General features: G+C 44.1%; 1 protein-coding gene across 2 annotated transcripts in view; it reads left to right on the plus strand.

Moving 5' to 3' along the window:
* Positions 1 to 2,028: 2,028 nt before the first annotated feature.
* Positions 2,029 to 15,807, plus strand: part of NEK7 (NIMA related kinase 7) — a 67,498-nt gene continuing 53,719 nt past the window's right edge. For both annotated transcript variants that reach the window (XR_010722428.1, XM_066192283.1), the window contains exons 1-2: positions 2,029 to 2,233; positions 14,570 to 14,654. Coding sequence is in view for 1 of the 2 variants with exons in the window: in XM_066192283.1 (XP_066048380.1) it covers positions 14,598 to 14,654 (57 nt within the window). In the remaining variant the exon portion in view is untranslated. The remainder of the gene's footprint in view (positions 2,234 to 14,569; positions 14,655 to 15,807) is intronic.

Genomic DNA, 15,807 nt, shown 5'->3' on the forward strand with positions numbered 1-15,807 from the left:
ATGCCAGGCTAAAGTGGCCATTGGATTCAGGTGACTAAAGAGAGAAGTCAAAATATTATGGAACTGTACAATGAAATAACAGCACAGAGAAAATCAAAGAAAAAGAACAAAAGTGAAAGAGCAGTGAGTATAAAAATAGGATGAAAGAAAAAAACTTCAAATACAATCAGATTAAACAAAGGAAAACTGTAAGAAACCTACTGTAAAAAAGGCATGTAAGCCCTGGGTTTTCTCTTTTTATGCATGAATGTAGAGAAATCTTCAAATGCTACCTAAGTCTAGATTGGGAATTGCTCATTTTCCATCTAATAGAGTCTAGGAAATAGCAATAGCTGGGTATTATAGTACCATTGCCTTTACTTGTGAAAACATGAGACCTAGTAAGACTCAGTATTTTATGGTCAGCTACACACCAAATAACAATCTCTCCTTTTTCCATCAGAGATTTTGCTAATCAGTGACTACCTCATACAATCCCATTGCTGGTTGAGGCTGAAGAGATTTGTGGAGATGGAAAACAGTCAGTGGAACTGCTGATTGTAATTCCTGAAAGTAACTTCTTAATGTTGTATGGCAGATCTATCAAGTTTTCACTCTTTGGTATGTGGTGCACCTTGATGTATTGCACTTTCTACAAGAAAATAATCCCGGGAATTCTTGTTCAAGAAACTGCACTTGCAAGATGGTTTATCCACCCAAAAAAGAAAAAAAAAAGATTAAAAAAAAAAAAGATAAAATATTAATCACGATTCCAATAAATTCTTTTGGACTACCCTAAAGAAATACAAAATGCACATCAAAGGAGAATGTCATAGGGTGTGTCTGATTCCGCAGCCTGGGTGGTCACTGTATTTGGCCAGTGGCATTGAACGCCCCAATGCTAATTCAGAGGAAATGTGCAGAATGATTAACGAATCAGAGAAATGAGAGTCAACAGAAAACTCTCCTTTCAAATTTCATTAGACTTTGTATCACTGGAGACATTGCAGATGTCTCAAAGCTGAAAAGTTTGCCTCAGAACCAGATATAATTTTGTACACAGGGAAGTGAAGACACTTTTTCCAGACACGCTGGCCCACTTCCTACTTCTTTTGCAAGGCTTAAATCAAGTATTACTTTACCTGTTAGAAGGGAAAAACTGCAGCAAAACCTCCAACCCTTATGAGAACTTAAGTTTTGCTTTGGAAAAATCAAGTACCCCTGATTCAAGATAATTTTGAATTACTGTTTTCTGTTTTTTAATTTACTAGTGTCTTTTACAGAGGGCTTCTGCACCTGAGGAAAAAGTTATTTGATCACAGTAATCCATAACCTTACTGGGAAAACTGGTCAGTTTTCATACTTTTTTCCCCATCATTGGTTCTTAAGGCTTCTTTTCTGTGTAGGTGATTACCTTTCCCTGCAGTGAAGCAGGACAAACTTTAAGGAACCTGAAAAAACAGCTGTATTCTGGAATTCAGTATTTTTTTAAAATCTACCTAAACCCAGTGCTGTTGCAAAGCAGAAGCTGGTGGAACAGGACTCACCAAGAGTCTGGTCTTTTTCGTTCCCGTCACTTTTATTTCTCTCAGTATAGCAAAAAGGAGTTTGTGTCACTTCCAGCTGATATACTCAGTTAATATCGAAGGTCTGCCAGATTGAGTATCACAACTCATAGACAAAATGAGCAAGTCTGGCATGCTGCGTTTTCACATCTGGCAGGGCCCGAGCCTTAGAGCAGAGGTGTTCAGGGCAGAAGGGCCAGTCCCTGTTCCAGAGGCCGGAGCGCTCCCCGTGCCCGCTGCGCCACCGCAGTGCCCTGGCCCCGCTGAGCTCCACGGCACGAACCCGCTGGATGGGACGGGCACTCCCCGTCCCACCGCACTTACAGCTCCGGTCATTTCCACACAAGCTGCGAGTCCCCCGAGCGCAGCCGGACCCCGGCGCCGGGACCGACCGCGGCCACCCCTGCGGACACCGCGCCTCCGGCCGGGCGGGGAGAGCGGAGCGAGGCGGGGCCCGCCGGCCGCCCCGCCCCATCCTCGGGGATGCCGGGATGTTTACGGGCCTGACAGGAACGGCGGGGGGCGGAGAGCCGGTCGGGGCCGCCGTCGGTGCCCGCGCCGCCCGCCAGGAGCCCCGCTAGGCGCCCGCCGCCGGCGCGGCCCCGGACTCGAGGCGCCGGAGAAGCCGGGGAGGAGCGGCGGCCGGTTCCGGTCTCCCGCACCAGGAGCAGGCGGAGCCAGGCTGGCCGGTGAGCGGGGCCGCGGCGGGGCCGCGGGCGGCGGCGGGGCCGGGGGGTCCCGGGGGTCCGGGCGGCCGAGCCGGCGCTGCCGGGGCGCTCCCCCCGCCCGGGGCTGCCCGCGGTCCGGCCTCCCGCCGCCGCCCATTGGCCGCGGGGCCGCGGCGCGCGGCGCCATTGGCCGCGGCGGCTGCCGCTCCGCCCGCCTCACGGGGAGGGAGCGGCGCGGAGCCCAGCGAGAAAGTTTGTGCGCGGCGCTGGGCGGGACGGCCGCGGCACGGGGCGGGATGGCCGGGGGCTGCGCCTCGTCCGCGGCACCGGCACCTGCCCCGCGGCCGGAGGGGCGCCGAGCCGCCGCGTGCCGGCGGGGCGGGCGGCGCCCTGAGTGCTGCGGTGGCGTTTCGCCCGGTGGCGGCTGCCGCGCTGCCTCCGCCAGAGGAGCGGGCGGCCGGGGACCCTGCCCGGCGGCCTCGCCACCTCCGGCCTCAGCCTGCCTGCGGCCCCAGCCTGCCTACGGCCCGGCTCCTTGCGTGCCTGCCGCAGGCGGAGCTGCTTTCTGTGGTGTTCCTGGTCGCTTTCCGCTGGTTTCCTCCAGGCTCCCGTGCCCTCCTCTCGCTTGGGAATGGGTGTCGGGCGGATGCTCCCGGGACCGCCCGGCCTGGGGGTTTCACACGGCAGCGGGTGCGAACAGCGCCGTCACCGGGAGCCGCGGCCCTGCGGCTGCGAGGGGGGACGGCCCCGTCCCGGCGGGTCCGGCGGCCTCTGCCCCGCGCCTCCCCGGGAGGACACCGCGGTGCCCGGCCGGGCCCCTCCCGCGGCCGCAGCGCGTCCTCCCTTCCGCTGCCGAGCCGCCCCGGGTGCGGCCTTTGCCCGCGGGGCTGGGGACAGCCGAGGCCTAGTGGGAGACGCTGGAAGTGAGACTTTCTCCGTCTGGGGAGTGAGTGTCCCCTCGTTCACCTTACCGAGCCTCCAGGCTCGGTTATCCCAGTACTGGCCCCGAGTTCCTCTCAGTGTCCGTGCGAACTGGACCTGCATGGTTTTGGGGTTCTGAGGTTCAGAACTCTGTTCTTCGAGTGCAAAGTGCTTTGATTTGCTCTGCATTTTGTGAGGGGCATTACTACTGGAATGGTAAAACTACTTAAGATAGTTCTGATGAAAGGTGATAAGGGGATGCGTGTTCGTTAATCACACAAATACTTAATTCTTGATATTAGATAAAAACTTTTTAAGTATTTTTCCCTTCTTGCACCAGCTGAACAGTAACTTTTGTCACCTTTTGAAGTGATAGAAGTGTTTTCTCAGATTGCAATAGTAGCATCGCTTCTCAGGAAAGATCGCAAGAGCACAGTAATTTCATGGAATGTACTGGATATATTTCCTGTCTGAAGTTGTATTACAAGCCTGAGATGCAGAAAGTGCATAAGTTACACACTTTGGATTACTAGATTGGAGGGTTAGATTCACAGATTGGCTAATTTAGGAAGAATGAAATTTAAAAGTTTTTTTTTATTTCATGCTGTTTAGGAGAGAACTCAAGTGTTGCAGAAATGTCTGTATTTAAACTACAAACCTGCACTGTCTTGAGAAGGATGAAATGCAGTGGAAAACAGTCATTAGTTCATGGCCTGTGGAAAACTTCAGCAGAGGAAGGAAAATTGTGTTGTATTGAGGGATGAGGGAGACTTGCAAGTCTGGCAGCTTTAAAGTAAGAACTTTAAGCCATGTTTGTTATTTTTAATTTTTTTGATACTGGAAGAAATAATATTAAGAGCACTTGTTCTTTAATTTCAAAACATGAAGATCCTATATTTAGAAATATCTGATGTTTCGGTAGGTGGCTTGTCAAAGCACACTTCTAGATTGTTTGCTGTAAGGATGGAGATACTGCCTTTGTCATAGATATCTTCTATTTAACATACCAGATAGTCATTGCAGAAAAAAAAAACAACCAAATCAAGGAATTTTATTCAACCAGAAGTCTTTATTTGATGAACTTATCACAGGGTCTACATGAATTAGATAAGTAGATTCCAACCCTACCATGGAAGCTTATTTCAAAAGAAGAAAAATATTTAACATTTCAGAGTTCATCAGAAGGCCTATGAGCAAATGAGAGAGTCAGATAAAAATAAAGTGCAGGAAGTCAGTTGCTCATTTTACTGTGACCTGTGGTATCTTCTGAATTGCAAGACAGAGCCATATAAGCCCCTCTGTGCCTTTATTTTTTGTGTAAGACTTGAACTCAGCTGTACAAAACAGTCAGTCCTGTGTATTTGTGCACAGAGACAACTTGCTGAGGCAGTTTGTTCATAAATACACCCTCCCCCCCCATGTTTAATAAACTTAGTGCAGTACTCGCTGCATTTATACTGGTGCTAAATTCAGCTTATCGCCATCAGTGCCTTGCTGCCTCCTGAAGTTTGATATTGTTCCAAACATCCGTGTTGGGCGCTTGGTTGAGTTCACCTTACATTGGAAAGTCCCCTAGGAAAAGTCCAACTGCACTAACTTCTTCACTACCTCTAAGGGAATGTTTTGGTGATTTGGTGTTTATCCAAAAATCCCTCCTGATTCCCAGGGAGTAGGATTTAGGAGAAGATGGGATTATCCTCTGAAGGTTAATACTATGGATAATTTTAGGAGTTAACTGACTAATTTCCAGAGAATTTGTTCAGTTTATCTGCGTTCCATGTGCTTTGCAGCAGAGATGAAAATAACTGACCAAAATATCAAAGTGGTGATAAAGGCAGCCTTTAGAACACTGATTTGCTGTATTTATCACCATTTGGCTTCCCTGGCCACATGGGAAGGAACTGAGCCCTAGACTGAAGTACATAATCTCACTTTGTGTTTCCTTAATAAGTATTGAAGTGATTCTTCCTGTTAGGTTAGTTTAAAAAGCTGCAGAGAAGCAATGCTGTTAAAATGAGTTGCTTCTTTGGTGAAAAGACTCCTGTGCATTCATCTCAGGCACATAAAACATATCTCTGATTCAGTTGTCATTTTTGTAGCTAGAAAATGCACAGTATTTGATGTGCCACTGTAACCTGTTGGGCACATAGCACTTATTTATGCAAGGGAATTTGTTATAAAATTTTAAAATACACATTAAAAAGAGGACTTTGTAAGAAAATACTGTGAACAATCATGTTAAAACCTGATTACGCATAGTTAGTCTTGTGATATTAGGGACTTTTGTTTTGGGTTATAGGTGGCAAAATAAATAGACTGTTTGCATCATGTGGCATTTGGGAGTCTGCATTCAAGCCTCTTGAAGCTGCTTGGAATGATTTATAACAAAGTTATTGCTGTCTTATTTAATAGCTATGTTTATGTTGGACCAGATGAATTACTTTACAATGTCATAAAAGTTCATGTAGAGCTTGTAGATTAGATTGTTGCTGAAGCCTTTGGGAGGTATTTGAATTAGGTGCTGTGAAGTGTTGATGAACCAGTCTTTCTCAATTCATTTCAATTTTCTGTAGTTAGAGTACAGAGTTTACAAAACTACTGATTCTTTGTCAGCTAGAAGGCAAAAGTATCACAGGTGAACTAAAAGTTACTTGTAAAAATAAGTAAAAACTTGTGGTGGGAAAACACATAGCCTTCTGCCCTGTAGAGGCCCTTCTTCTGTACCCTTTTTGTCCTCATCTGAGAGCAAATCCAAAAAAGGAGTTGTCTTTGCAGCAGTGAACTTCCAGTCCCTGCCCCGACTGAGATTCAGAGCTGTGTGTTGGGTTCGTGGGCTGTGTGTGAACTTCTCAGGGACCAGCAGGACTTGAGGAGCAGCCTGCAGACAGAGTGCCGAACGTACAGCTGGTCATTCAGGCTGCTCCACAGCCACACTTGGATTCTGGACCTTTTAGACAGTGCTGGTTTATGTAAAACATAGAAACAGCTTCAGACTGGAGTGTTGGCTTGCCTCTGAAGTGAGTGTGCTGGCTGCTGCCTGCCTTGCTTCTGGACCCAGGGATCTAGATTATTAGCTACTTTTGGGCGTCAAGGGTAGTGCTGCTCAGAGGTTCACAGAAAGCCTCTTTAAACATGGCTGGTGTTTCTTTTCTGATTCTTTATAGTGCTTCATTCATTTTATCATCTTTGGGGTAGCACATTTTAAACTATATATTAAAGATAATATTTTTCGGCTTGAGAAATGTGCATCTGATGCCTGCAGTAGGATGTCTTGTCTGCTTTCTAAGATACTGAGACTTTTCTTTGAGGAGTGTGTGGAATTTGTTGTTAAATGTGTTCTACTTCACCTGCAGCAGCATGGATTGTTTCAGCCAGAGCTGCTGCACGGTTGTGTCCACCCAGCCTTCTGGCTGGGATGTATTTTCCCTGTGCTTAGCCATAATGGGTTTATCTCACAGTGCTTCCAGTCTTTTCATTTGTCTCGTGTTTTTAACTCTTGTGTGAAGATCAGCTGTTTACACTCTTAGTAGAATCTCTTCAGCATCTCTTTATGAATAATTTGCTTTCATAGATGCATTTAAAGTCATGCCTTCATTAGGACTCCCTCTGTGTGTGTGAGGGCTGTGGGGTTTTGCACCTGTAATGGTTTCTAAATCGTGTTTTAGCTTCCTTTATCTGAAAATTGTAGGTTTTGGAGGTTTTTCTCCTTTTATTTTCTTTTCCTTTTCCCAGTTTAACTTGTTATCCTCATTTATCTCCTTCCATTTATTTTGTTTCCTAGTTCTAGTTTTCCATACAGTATTTTGTTGACAAAACTCTTGGGTTGGTGTCGAGTGAATTGCCTTCTCTCTGTTCAGGTGTTTGCCGTGCTGTTGCAGCATTTTTAAGTGCTTGTTCACCTCCCTACTGAGGACAAAGCACAGTTAAATGTGATGAGGTAAATTACTAGCACACTGTTGCCAGAGGGAAGATGTTCTGTTTCTTCCACAGACCCTTTCCTGCATCTTCCATCCCTGAACTTCCCCTTCAGCAGCAGAACGTGCTGGTTCTGCTCTCTGCTTGCAGAGCAGGAGCCCAGCTGCATCAGGGAGTTGGAGCAGCTTGGCAACAGGGCCAGAGCTCAAGGTGGCAACGTGGGATCGTGTGGCAGAGAAAGTGAGAAAGATCTTTGGTGTTACTGAGCCATTAGATTGACTGGTGTGATTTCATGTTAGAGATGGAATTTGGCAGTAGATTCAGCTGATCCAAGTTAGCTGGGGCTAGAGCAGTCCTCTGTCTTCCCCTCTGTCTTTTGCCATCACAGTTCTGTCCTTGTCTCAGCAATGGTGCGATCCCGGGAACTGAACTGGGAGAAAGTGACTTTGTCAAGGTTAGTTTTCAGCCAGTTTCACTTTGCCGACCAGGAGCCTGGGTAGCTGCAGCAGCCCCACTGGAAGGGAAGGAAGAGGGTTTGGGAGTCGTGTCTGAAGGCAGGGAAGCGGCAGCATCACATCAGCGGTTCACAGTGCCTGAGAAGTGCGGGCTTACAGCCGCAGGAGCACAGCCCGGTGTGGTGTGGGCTGAGGCTTTGCTTTCTTGATGGAATCACGGTTAAATACAGTGCATTGTTCCCTGCAATACTTTCCACTGTGACATTATTATAATCTACCTATGCCCTTTATAACTGGCTATTGAGTATGAAGAAATGGGTTATCAAATTTCTTTCAGGTGAATAGAAACTAAATGAAAAATGTAGAAGCTTGCTGCTCAAGCAGTTTCAGTTCCTGTTTCTTTTTCACTTCATAAGAAATAACAAACAAACAGTTCAATAAAGGGCAAGTCAGTGCATGTATAACCCTTTGGGAGCACATTACAAGATAAGCAATCTACTTGAGTGACATAACTGAAATGGAGAGGGAGAAGTAAACAAACTAACTTTTTAAGTTGTGCAGATGAAGAGGAATGGAAGTGGACTTGTGGAGCAGGAAAGCTTCAACTTTCATCTTTTAGTCAAACAGCACTGACAGAGCAAACTCTTAGTAGCTGGGGAATGACAGTGTAGTGGCATGTGTGTGTTCAGAGTTTGAGTGAAAATAAACCTGATAAGTCAGGCCAAATGGATGAGAAAATTGTGTACAAACTCTTAGTGTATTCCCTTACTTTCTTCCAAAAGGGTTATTTGTGTATGGCTGCTCCTGCTCTTGCTAAAACCAACTTTTACCCCGATTAACTTTCTGCGTGTTTTTTGACTGGACTGCCCATGAGCAGGGAATCTGGAGATAACTTTGCTGAAAAATGCAGTATTTCCAATTAGGTAGTTAATATCTACCTGTAGATTAAAACTGCTGGGAATTTGTGTTGTTCAGATTCAAGGCTGTCCTTGCAGAGGGGAGGAGTGGCTTGGCATCCTGTGGGGAGTATTGATCTGGCTTTTGGAAACTGCTTCTAAAATTAAAACTAATCCTTCTTGAATATAATTGTATATGGATCTGTACTGAATCACTTTCAGTACTTCAAAAGTTGCATATGCATCTTCTCTCTGATGTGGATGCTTTGCAGAGAATTTGACAGATGGGTGTGTGTGTTTTCTACACTTTCAAAGACACTTTGGGTTTTTTGGACAATGTGAAGCAAATATTTGCTGTTATCTGACAGTGTTAAAAATGAAATATTCTGTGTACATACACATTTAGATACATAACCTGTGTTTACAGATGCGTGCACATGTATATCTTAATATGCACATATATGTATATATATATAATGTTTATATATATATGTATGTATACTGATAGGGATATGTGACATTTTATTGTGATAATGGTTAACTTCATCTTCCAGTACTGAATCTGCTTTGTCCCTTGCCAGTTAGTCTTGGCAGACATAACTTCAAGTGGGTGTCAGCTTAAATGCATTTTGCATTATTAATGTGTGCATATAAAATGTGTGTAAATATAAACATTATAAACTGCAGCCTGCCCCCCGGGTTGCCAACATTGAGTGGGTGCTGGAGAATGTTGACCAGTGTTGATGACCTGACAAAGTGTGGGCTGAGTTCTTGACCACCAAGCCAGTTTCCTCCAGTGGCCAAGTTTTTGCCTTAAAGAGGTAAAAAAAGATTTAAGACAGTCTGCCTTGTAAGCCAATTCTGTAGGTGTTTTTTACCCTGCCCACATCAAACTGAAGGGCCAAGCTGTTACTGCTGGGTGTGAAATTTGTCCCCTCCCACAAGGTCTGTGGCTTTGGAGCTGGGAGATTGTGTCAGTGTGACTCCAGGTGACAGAGAGCAGTGGTGGAATTAGGCTGGCACGCTTGGGCTCCCTGGCACACACTGCTGGGATTAGCACTGGTGCAGTGGGCTGTGGAATTGCGTGTTGGATATTCAGGAAGGCACTTGGAAATCTAAACCCTTGTTTCCACAGCACTCGGCTTTTTTAAGGTTCAACCAGGGTGACTGAGTGTTCTACCTACGTTTAAATTGTGCTTTTGGGTAGCTGAGACTCAACATATGAAATAAGCAAATGGGAGTATTTCTTTAGCCTGTGTTCTTACATGGAAACATAGTACTGATACGTGTTGTTGGGTTTTTCCCCCTCAGCTGAGGCTGATCCTTATCTTTAAATTTAGTAAAGATAGATGAGAAGATTGTTGATCTAAAATTTTTCATTTTAAATCTGTGTTAGATACTGAAGAATCTAACTGTACACAAAATCTACAAGAAAATTTTTTACAAAAATTAGTTGTTTCTGAAGAGCCTTGTCTCTAACCTAACTAAAAGAATGGTTATAGTAAAAGCTGAAAATACCTGCCTTAATTGATGGGGTAATCCAGAAGTAAACATAGTACATTCCATCCTTTGGGAGCAGCCAAACTGACCGTGTCCCTGATCAGCACATCCTGAACCAGTGTGACTCTGTGCTGCTCCGTGTTAGCAATTATGTGGAATTGTTACGGCTATATTTTGCAGAAAAAAAAGAAGCCTGAGCTTCTCAGATTCTCAGCAGGACTGTAACATTCTGAACATTCTTTTAAGTATATGCTCTTTTCCTGAAGTATAGCTGTTTCTGCCTTGACATTGATTACTGTATGTTCTCACTTAAGATGCAAAATTGACAAACAAGTGCATAGCAAGTAGCTAATGGAAACCATGTATATTGAGACTATTAATGATGTTTTCTACAGGAAAATGTGTTTTTTTGTTGTTGTAGAACTGCCATCTGTTAAAGCAATAACATTTTTGCCTAAATACCGTGTGAATGCTTTATGGACTTGGAGCTATGAAACTAGTTCTTAAAAAGCATGTTTCGTATGATTAAGTAGTGCATTTAATCTTTTTCTCCTGAAATAGTCTAATCATGTTTTTAAAGACGTAGTTGCTAGACTTCAATCACAAGGATTTCAAGTTTTTCCTAGGTATCCTTTTTTTCCCCCAATGTTATTTTAAAATACATTTGGGTGAAATGAAAGCGATGAGCTCTGGCTCCTGTTCAGGAGCGCCTCCTCTGCTCTGATGGCACTGACAGCCGTGGGTAGTCCTGCCTCTCCTCTGGCAGGCTGCTGGAAATCACCTGGAAGGCTGAGTGCTGCCTGCAGGACGTGAGCTCGGTGTGTAGGAGTGTGCTCCTGCCTTTTGGGCTGCCTTATATCTGCATAATCTTCAGATGTGTGGGCAGATACCCCAGAGCTCTAACAGGTGGCCCCTGAGGACAGTGAGGTGAGGCCTGTTTGGGAAGGAAGGAAAAGGAGTTACTGCCATTTCAGGTGCTTGGAGTTTGATGGTCTGACCTACTGGTGAGGGCTCCTTTTCTGCCTTGTGGAGCAAGAGGAGTTGCTGTGCCCTTGTGATTTCAAATGAAAAATTGGTCCTGTTGTCTGTATCCTCAGGAACTTCATTCTCATCCTTTATGTGTAGGTGCCACCTACTGCTTTGATCAACTGAATAAGTCAAAGATCTAAAATATTAGTAATTAACCAGAAGTATTAACTATAATTACAAAGTGTTAGCGGCCATAACCAGAGTATAAGATTTAGTGTATATGCCTGTGTTCCTGTGATCCATATTCTGTGCAGGTTGTCTGAATCCAAATGATCTTCATCATCAAAATGGTGAACATCATGTTTGCAAGATAAGTGATTCAGAAAGTTCCTTTTTATTTTTTTGCAAGGGGTATGGTGAAGGCAGGGAGTCCTTTCCCCGCTGTGTGATCAGTTTGAGAGTATTGAAAAACATGAGTTACTTTTGGAGGTTTTGGGGGGTGTTGTTACAGTTAACTTGCCTCACCTCACCCGTTGATTCTGTTTTGTGAACCTTTATATATCAGGGTGATGGATTTGTAGAAGGCAATCTCTGTGTTACTTGTTTGGAGAGGTGACAGACATGTTACAAATAGATGTGTAATTACTTGCATTTCAATTTTAAACAAGCATGGACTCTTTGGGGTATTTTTAGTGTCTTGTCACTGTAAGTTAGAACTTGAAAACCATCTTTGGAAGAGACATAATTATTGTCTCGATTGAAATTTAAAGATGAACAATATTACAGCACAATGTTTTGATTTCTGGTGTTAATATTAAGGTAAAAGGCATGCCTGACAGTGAAAACAGTCTTCAAGCAACAAAATCCAATTCTTACTTACGTTGTGTTTTATAGTACAAAAGATTTGCTTTGCTTCCTGGCATTCTTTTGCATCTTGGTGATTTTGTATAATCAAAATGCCACAGTTCTCTAAAGTGTGAATCTCTCATGCAGTCTTCAAAGACAAAAAATTAAAAAATTAAAATAGCTTTCATATATGGACATAAAATACTTATGTTTGTCTTTCTGCAAAAGGATCAACAAATCTGCGAGATAATAAATCTTCCATGCTTTGTATGGTAGAATGTTTTGCTTCTTTGGTTTGCTTGCTTTTATTATAAAAAGAAGCCACAGAGGACAGAGTGACTGGCAGTGGTAGTAATATGACTTCTCCCATTTCTAATTTTTTCCGAAATTTAACGAGAAAATAGAGGGACAAATTTCTGAACACTTCCAGTCAGTGCCTCTGACCATTCAGACAAGATGAATGGTTTATATATCTTGAATCAACGTACATCATCTAAGCATTTCGGCTTGGGTTTCATCAGTCTTGGGTATATATTTGCAATAGAGGGTAAAAGTTTTTTTATTTGCTTCTTTTCACTTGGCAATTTGAAGCAATGTTTGGCCCACAGGAATTACCTATTGGTGCATTACATGGTCAAAATCTTGAATATTGAAACATACTAGTAAAACACTGTGAAATCTTCAGCAGAAATGCTGATACTATTGAAGAGAGTTAAATTCATATAAAGACACTTCAAAATAGCACTTCAGAAAAAAACTATTGGCTTCTTAGGAGTGATAGAAAGGTCTCTACAGCAAGAAATTAGTGTAAGATTACTTAAGCCTGCTGTGCATTCCTCCCCTGGGATTTGTTGCAACTGCATCAGCCACTGTGAATCCACCGGAAGAATTTAGATGAAGTTTTGTGACAACAATTTAATTTTCAGTGCTGTTGTGTTGTGATTTCTTGCCTTGGAGGGGAGGTTGCATGGGAGATGTTTCAGAACCTGCAAAAAGTGTCGGTGTTGGTGTCCTAGTGCTGGCTGAAAGATTGCCTGGTCAGTGGTGTGCACTGTCTCTGGCAGCTGGCTCCCCCTTTCTCAGCATGGCCACTCTGACAGCCTTGGAGATCTTGGCAATTCCTACCTCCTCTTCTCTGCTTCTCACTGTAGTCTGATAATTGATTTTTTTCTTTCTGTTGACCTGCCTGAAACTGCTTTTTTAGGATCCCCTTTGTCTTTGAATCAGTTACAGGTAATACAAAACAACAGGAAGCCCCAGCCTGTGTGCTTTGTACAGTGGTATGATGGATGGAGAGGCAAAGCCTCAGGGGACCTTTGGTTGCTCTGGAGCGTGGCTGTGGTTTGGTGTCAGGAATTGCTGATGGGGCTGGGATGGCATGTGGGTGACTGCTTTCAATGGGCCAGGGCGAGAAGATCACTAATGATTTATTTGTGTATGCAGTCCTCTGCTTACTACACAAGGGCAGCACATGAGAAGCTCTGCAGAGCTGCTTGGTGACTCTTCAGTCTGTTAGTGATGTTACCACAACAAAACTGGAAGAATGGCAACAGTGCTGTGAGCACAAGCCATTCATTAGTTTCTTGAATATTTTGCAATTGCCTTTGAAAAACTTTTCTAAGGTTTTCTGCTTTCTGTTGAGAGTTATTTCTAACTCTTTGAATAGTCTAGAGAAGTTGCTGGGAAGATTTGCATGTGTTTTAGCAGCTGTTGGATTCTGTGTGGAGTGTAAATAGCTTTGTATGTGGAAGTGCATGGGTTTAACAGAATAAATTTATTACAGGAGATTTCCTTATGTTAAACATTTAATGATGTCAGAAAAGATGTTCTGTGTCTCTGTCTAGATTTGGAGCAGGGAATAAGAAAACAATAAATTGAAGAGCAAGGATAATATCCCTGTCAGACACGTGATTCTTATTTCTCCGAAGGCCTTGACTGGGCAGTAGGCTGGGATACTTCATCTTTGTGTGATGAAAAAGTTGTTCAGGCCTTGCCTCCTGCCTGCACGAAAGCTTTTTTCATTGTTTGCAACTTTTGTGTTGCCTTCATCTGAACAGGGCTTGCCCTTGTAGGCATCACTACCACTGACTGCTGCACGCTCAGGGGTGCCTAAGAAAGGGTGCACTTAGCTGAGGAGGGAAAAAAACAATTCTTATGACTATTTGCATTTTTGTCTCCTGTTTTTCCTACTAATGATTCAGTGCATTTTGCAACTCTTGCTACTGGTCAAAGCCTTGTGTGTCTGTCTTGGGAATGTGGCAGGCATCTTTCCTCCCATCTTACTGGTGGGAAATGAGAAGTTCACAGTTGGGAATGGAGGCTGTGCTTCTAGCATGGCATTCCAAAGGCCTCTTAACTTGTTTGTCAGAACGTACTGAGTATATGTTTAGCTTTTTTTCTGTTTAGATGGAACTACTCTTGCATATTCCCTAAAATCTACAGATAAATCAATGCAAATAAGCAGTATGTGTGCTGCAGTTGTAACTCTTCTGCTGATCTGCCGTTTTCCCTGCTGCCTGTAGGTCAGACATCTACATAGTTAAACAAGTGGTTGGTGCCCCTGAAGAATAATGGAATGATGCAGCTTTTATCTGACAGTCATTTGTCTGGTGCAAGTAGTTTTAATTCACATTATTTAATAATAAATTCAGGTGCCTATAGTGATTTATTTAATTTCACAGAACAGCTGAACGTAAGAAAACCTCCTTCCCCAAGCAGTGCAGAGCTGTACTAGTTAAATGTTCCTAAACTCAAGCATACAACTGAGAAGATTAATTCCTTTGTTCTTCTGCTGATGTTCATTAATCATAAATACTGACTGAATTACAGTGTAATGACTGTATTTTTCTTTGCAGGACATAAGGGACATTGTTGCGTGACAGAATGGATGAACAGTCACAAGGGATGCAGGGGCCTACTGCTCCACCATTTCAGCCACAGGTACATATGTCTGGGGGCTTTTTAACTGTAACTCATTTCATAAATAGAGAAAGGGATAGCATTGTTTCTTGTGGTAACAATGAAGCTGTAAACAGATAGAATGTACTCTCATGATCTTGAAATTAATTCTGTATCAGTCCAGTATTCCATAGAAAATAATTAGGTTTAATTTTCGCCTCCTGCTGCTTCACTGACTTTGAGGAGTTGGAGTTGTAGTGAGGAAGAAACAAAGAGGAATACAGTTGCTTCCTTAAGAAATGTTGCATTGTTAAACACTATGTTTCAAAATTCTGTCCAAAATACTGTATTTGTTTCAGACTGTTGCCCTCACCTATTTCTTCTTATACCTCCTGACAGTGATGCTATATGAATTTCTGTCATTACCTGTTGAAACCAGGCATCAGATTTCAACTCCACAGTCTCCCTGGACCACGTCCCTTTCACTGTCACCTCAAAGAAAAAAATCTTTCCTGATGTTCAGATGAAACCTTCTGTGTTTCAGCCTGTGCCCGTCACCTCTTGTCCTGTCACAGGGCATCACTGAAGAAAGCCTGACTGAGTATTTGAACGTGTGTTTTTCAGGAATTTGAGCCCATTGATGCAATTCCCCCTGAATGTTTTCTGCTGTAGGCTGGGTGTTGCCAGTTCTGTCAGCCTTTCCCCCTGGGACGTGTTCTGCAGAGCCCGAGTCACTTTCTCCAGTGTGTCTGTGTAGGGGTGGCCCAGAGCTGGATGCAGCACTCCAGGTGTGCTCCTGCCAGGGCTGAGTAGAGGGGAAGGATCATCTCCCTCCTCTTCCTGGCACCACTCCTCCAATTGCAGCCCAGGGCATCAGTGTCCTCCACTGAGTGCCTTGCTGGCCCATGTCCACTTTGGTGTCCAGCAGGACCCTCAGGTCTGGCCTGTGTAGCTCGTGTCAGTGCTCAGTGTTCCTGGTGCCTTTGGGGATTATCACGGCCCACCTGCCAGGCTTCTCACTTCCCTGTGTTGAATTGTGTGAGGGTCCTGCCAGCCCATTTGTGCTGCCTCTCAGGGTCCCCTGGCATGACATCACCACCCTCTGGTACATCACCCAGTCCTCCCAGTTTGTGTCATCAGCAAACTTACTGAGATCACACTTGGCCCCATTATGCAGATCATTAATGATGGTGTT

Source organism: Chamaea fasciata, unplaced genomic scaffold, assembly GCF_029207755.1.
Source record: "Chamaea fasciata isolate MVZ Bird 193981 ecotype frontalis unplaced genomic scaffold, bChaFas1.0.hap1 SCAF_10, whole genome shotgun sequence".
NCBI lineage: Eukaryota > Metazoa > Chordata > Aves > Passeriformes > Sylviidae > Chamaea > Chamaea fasciata.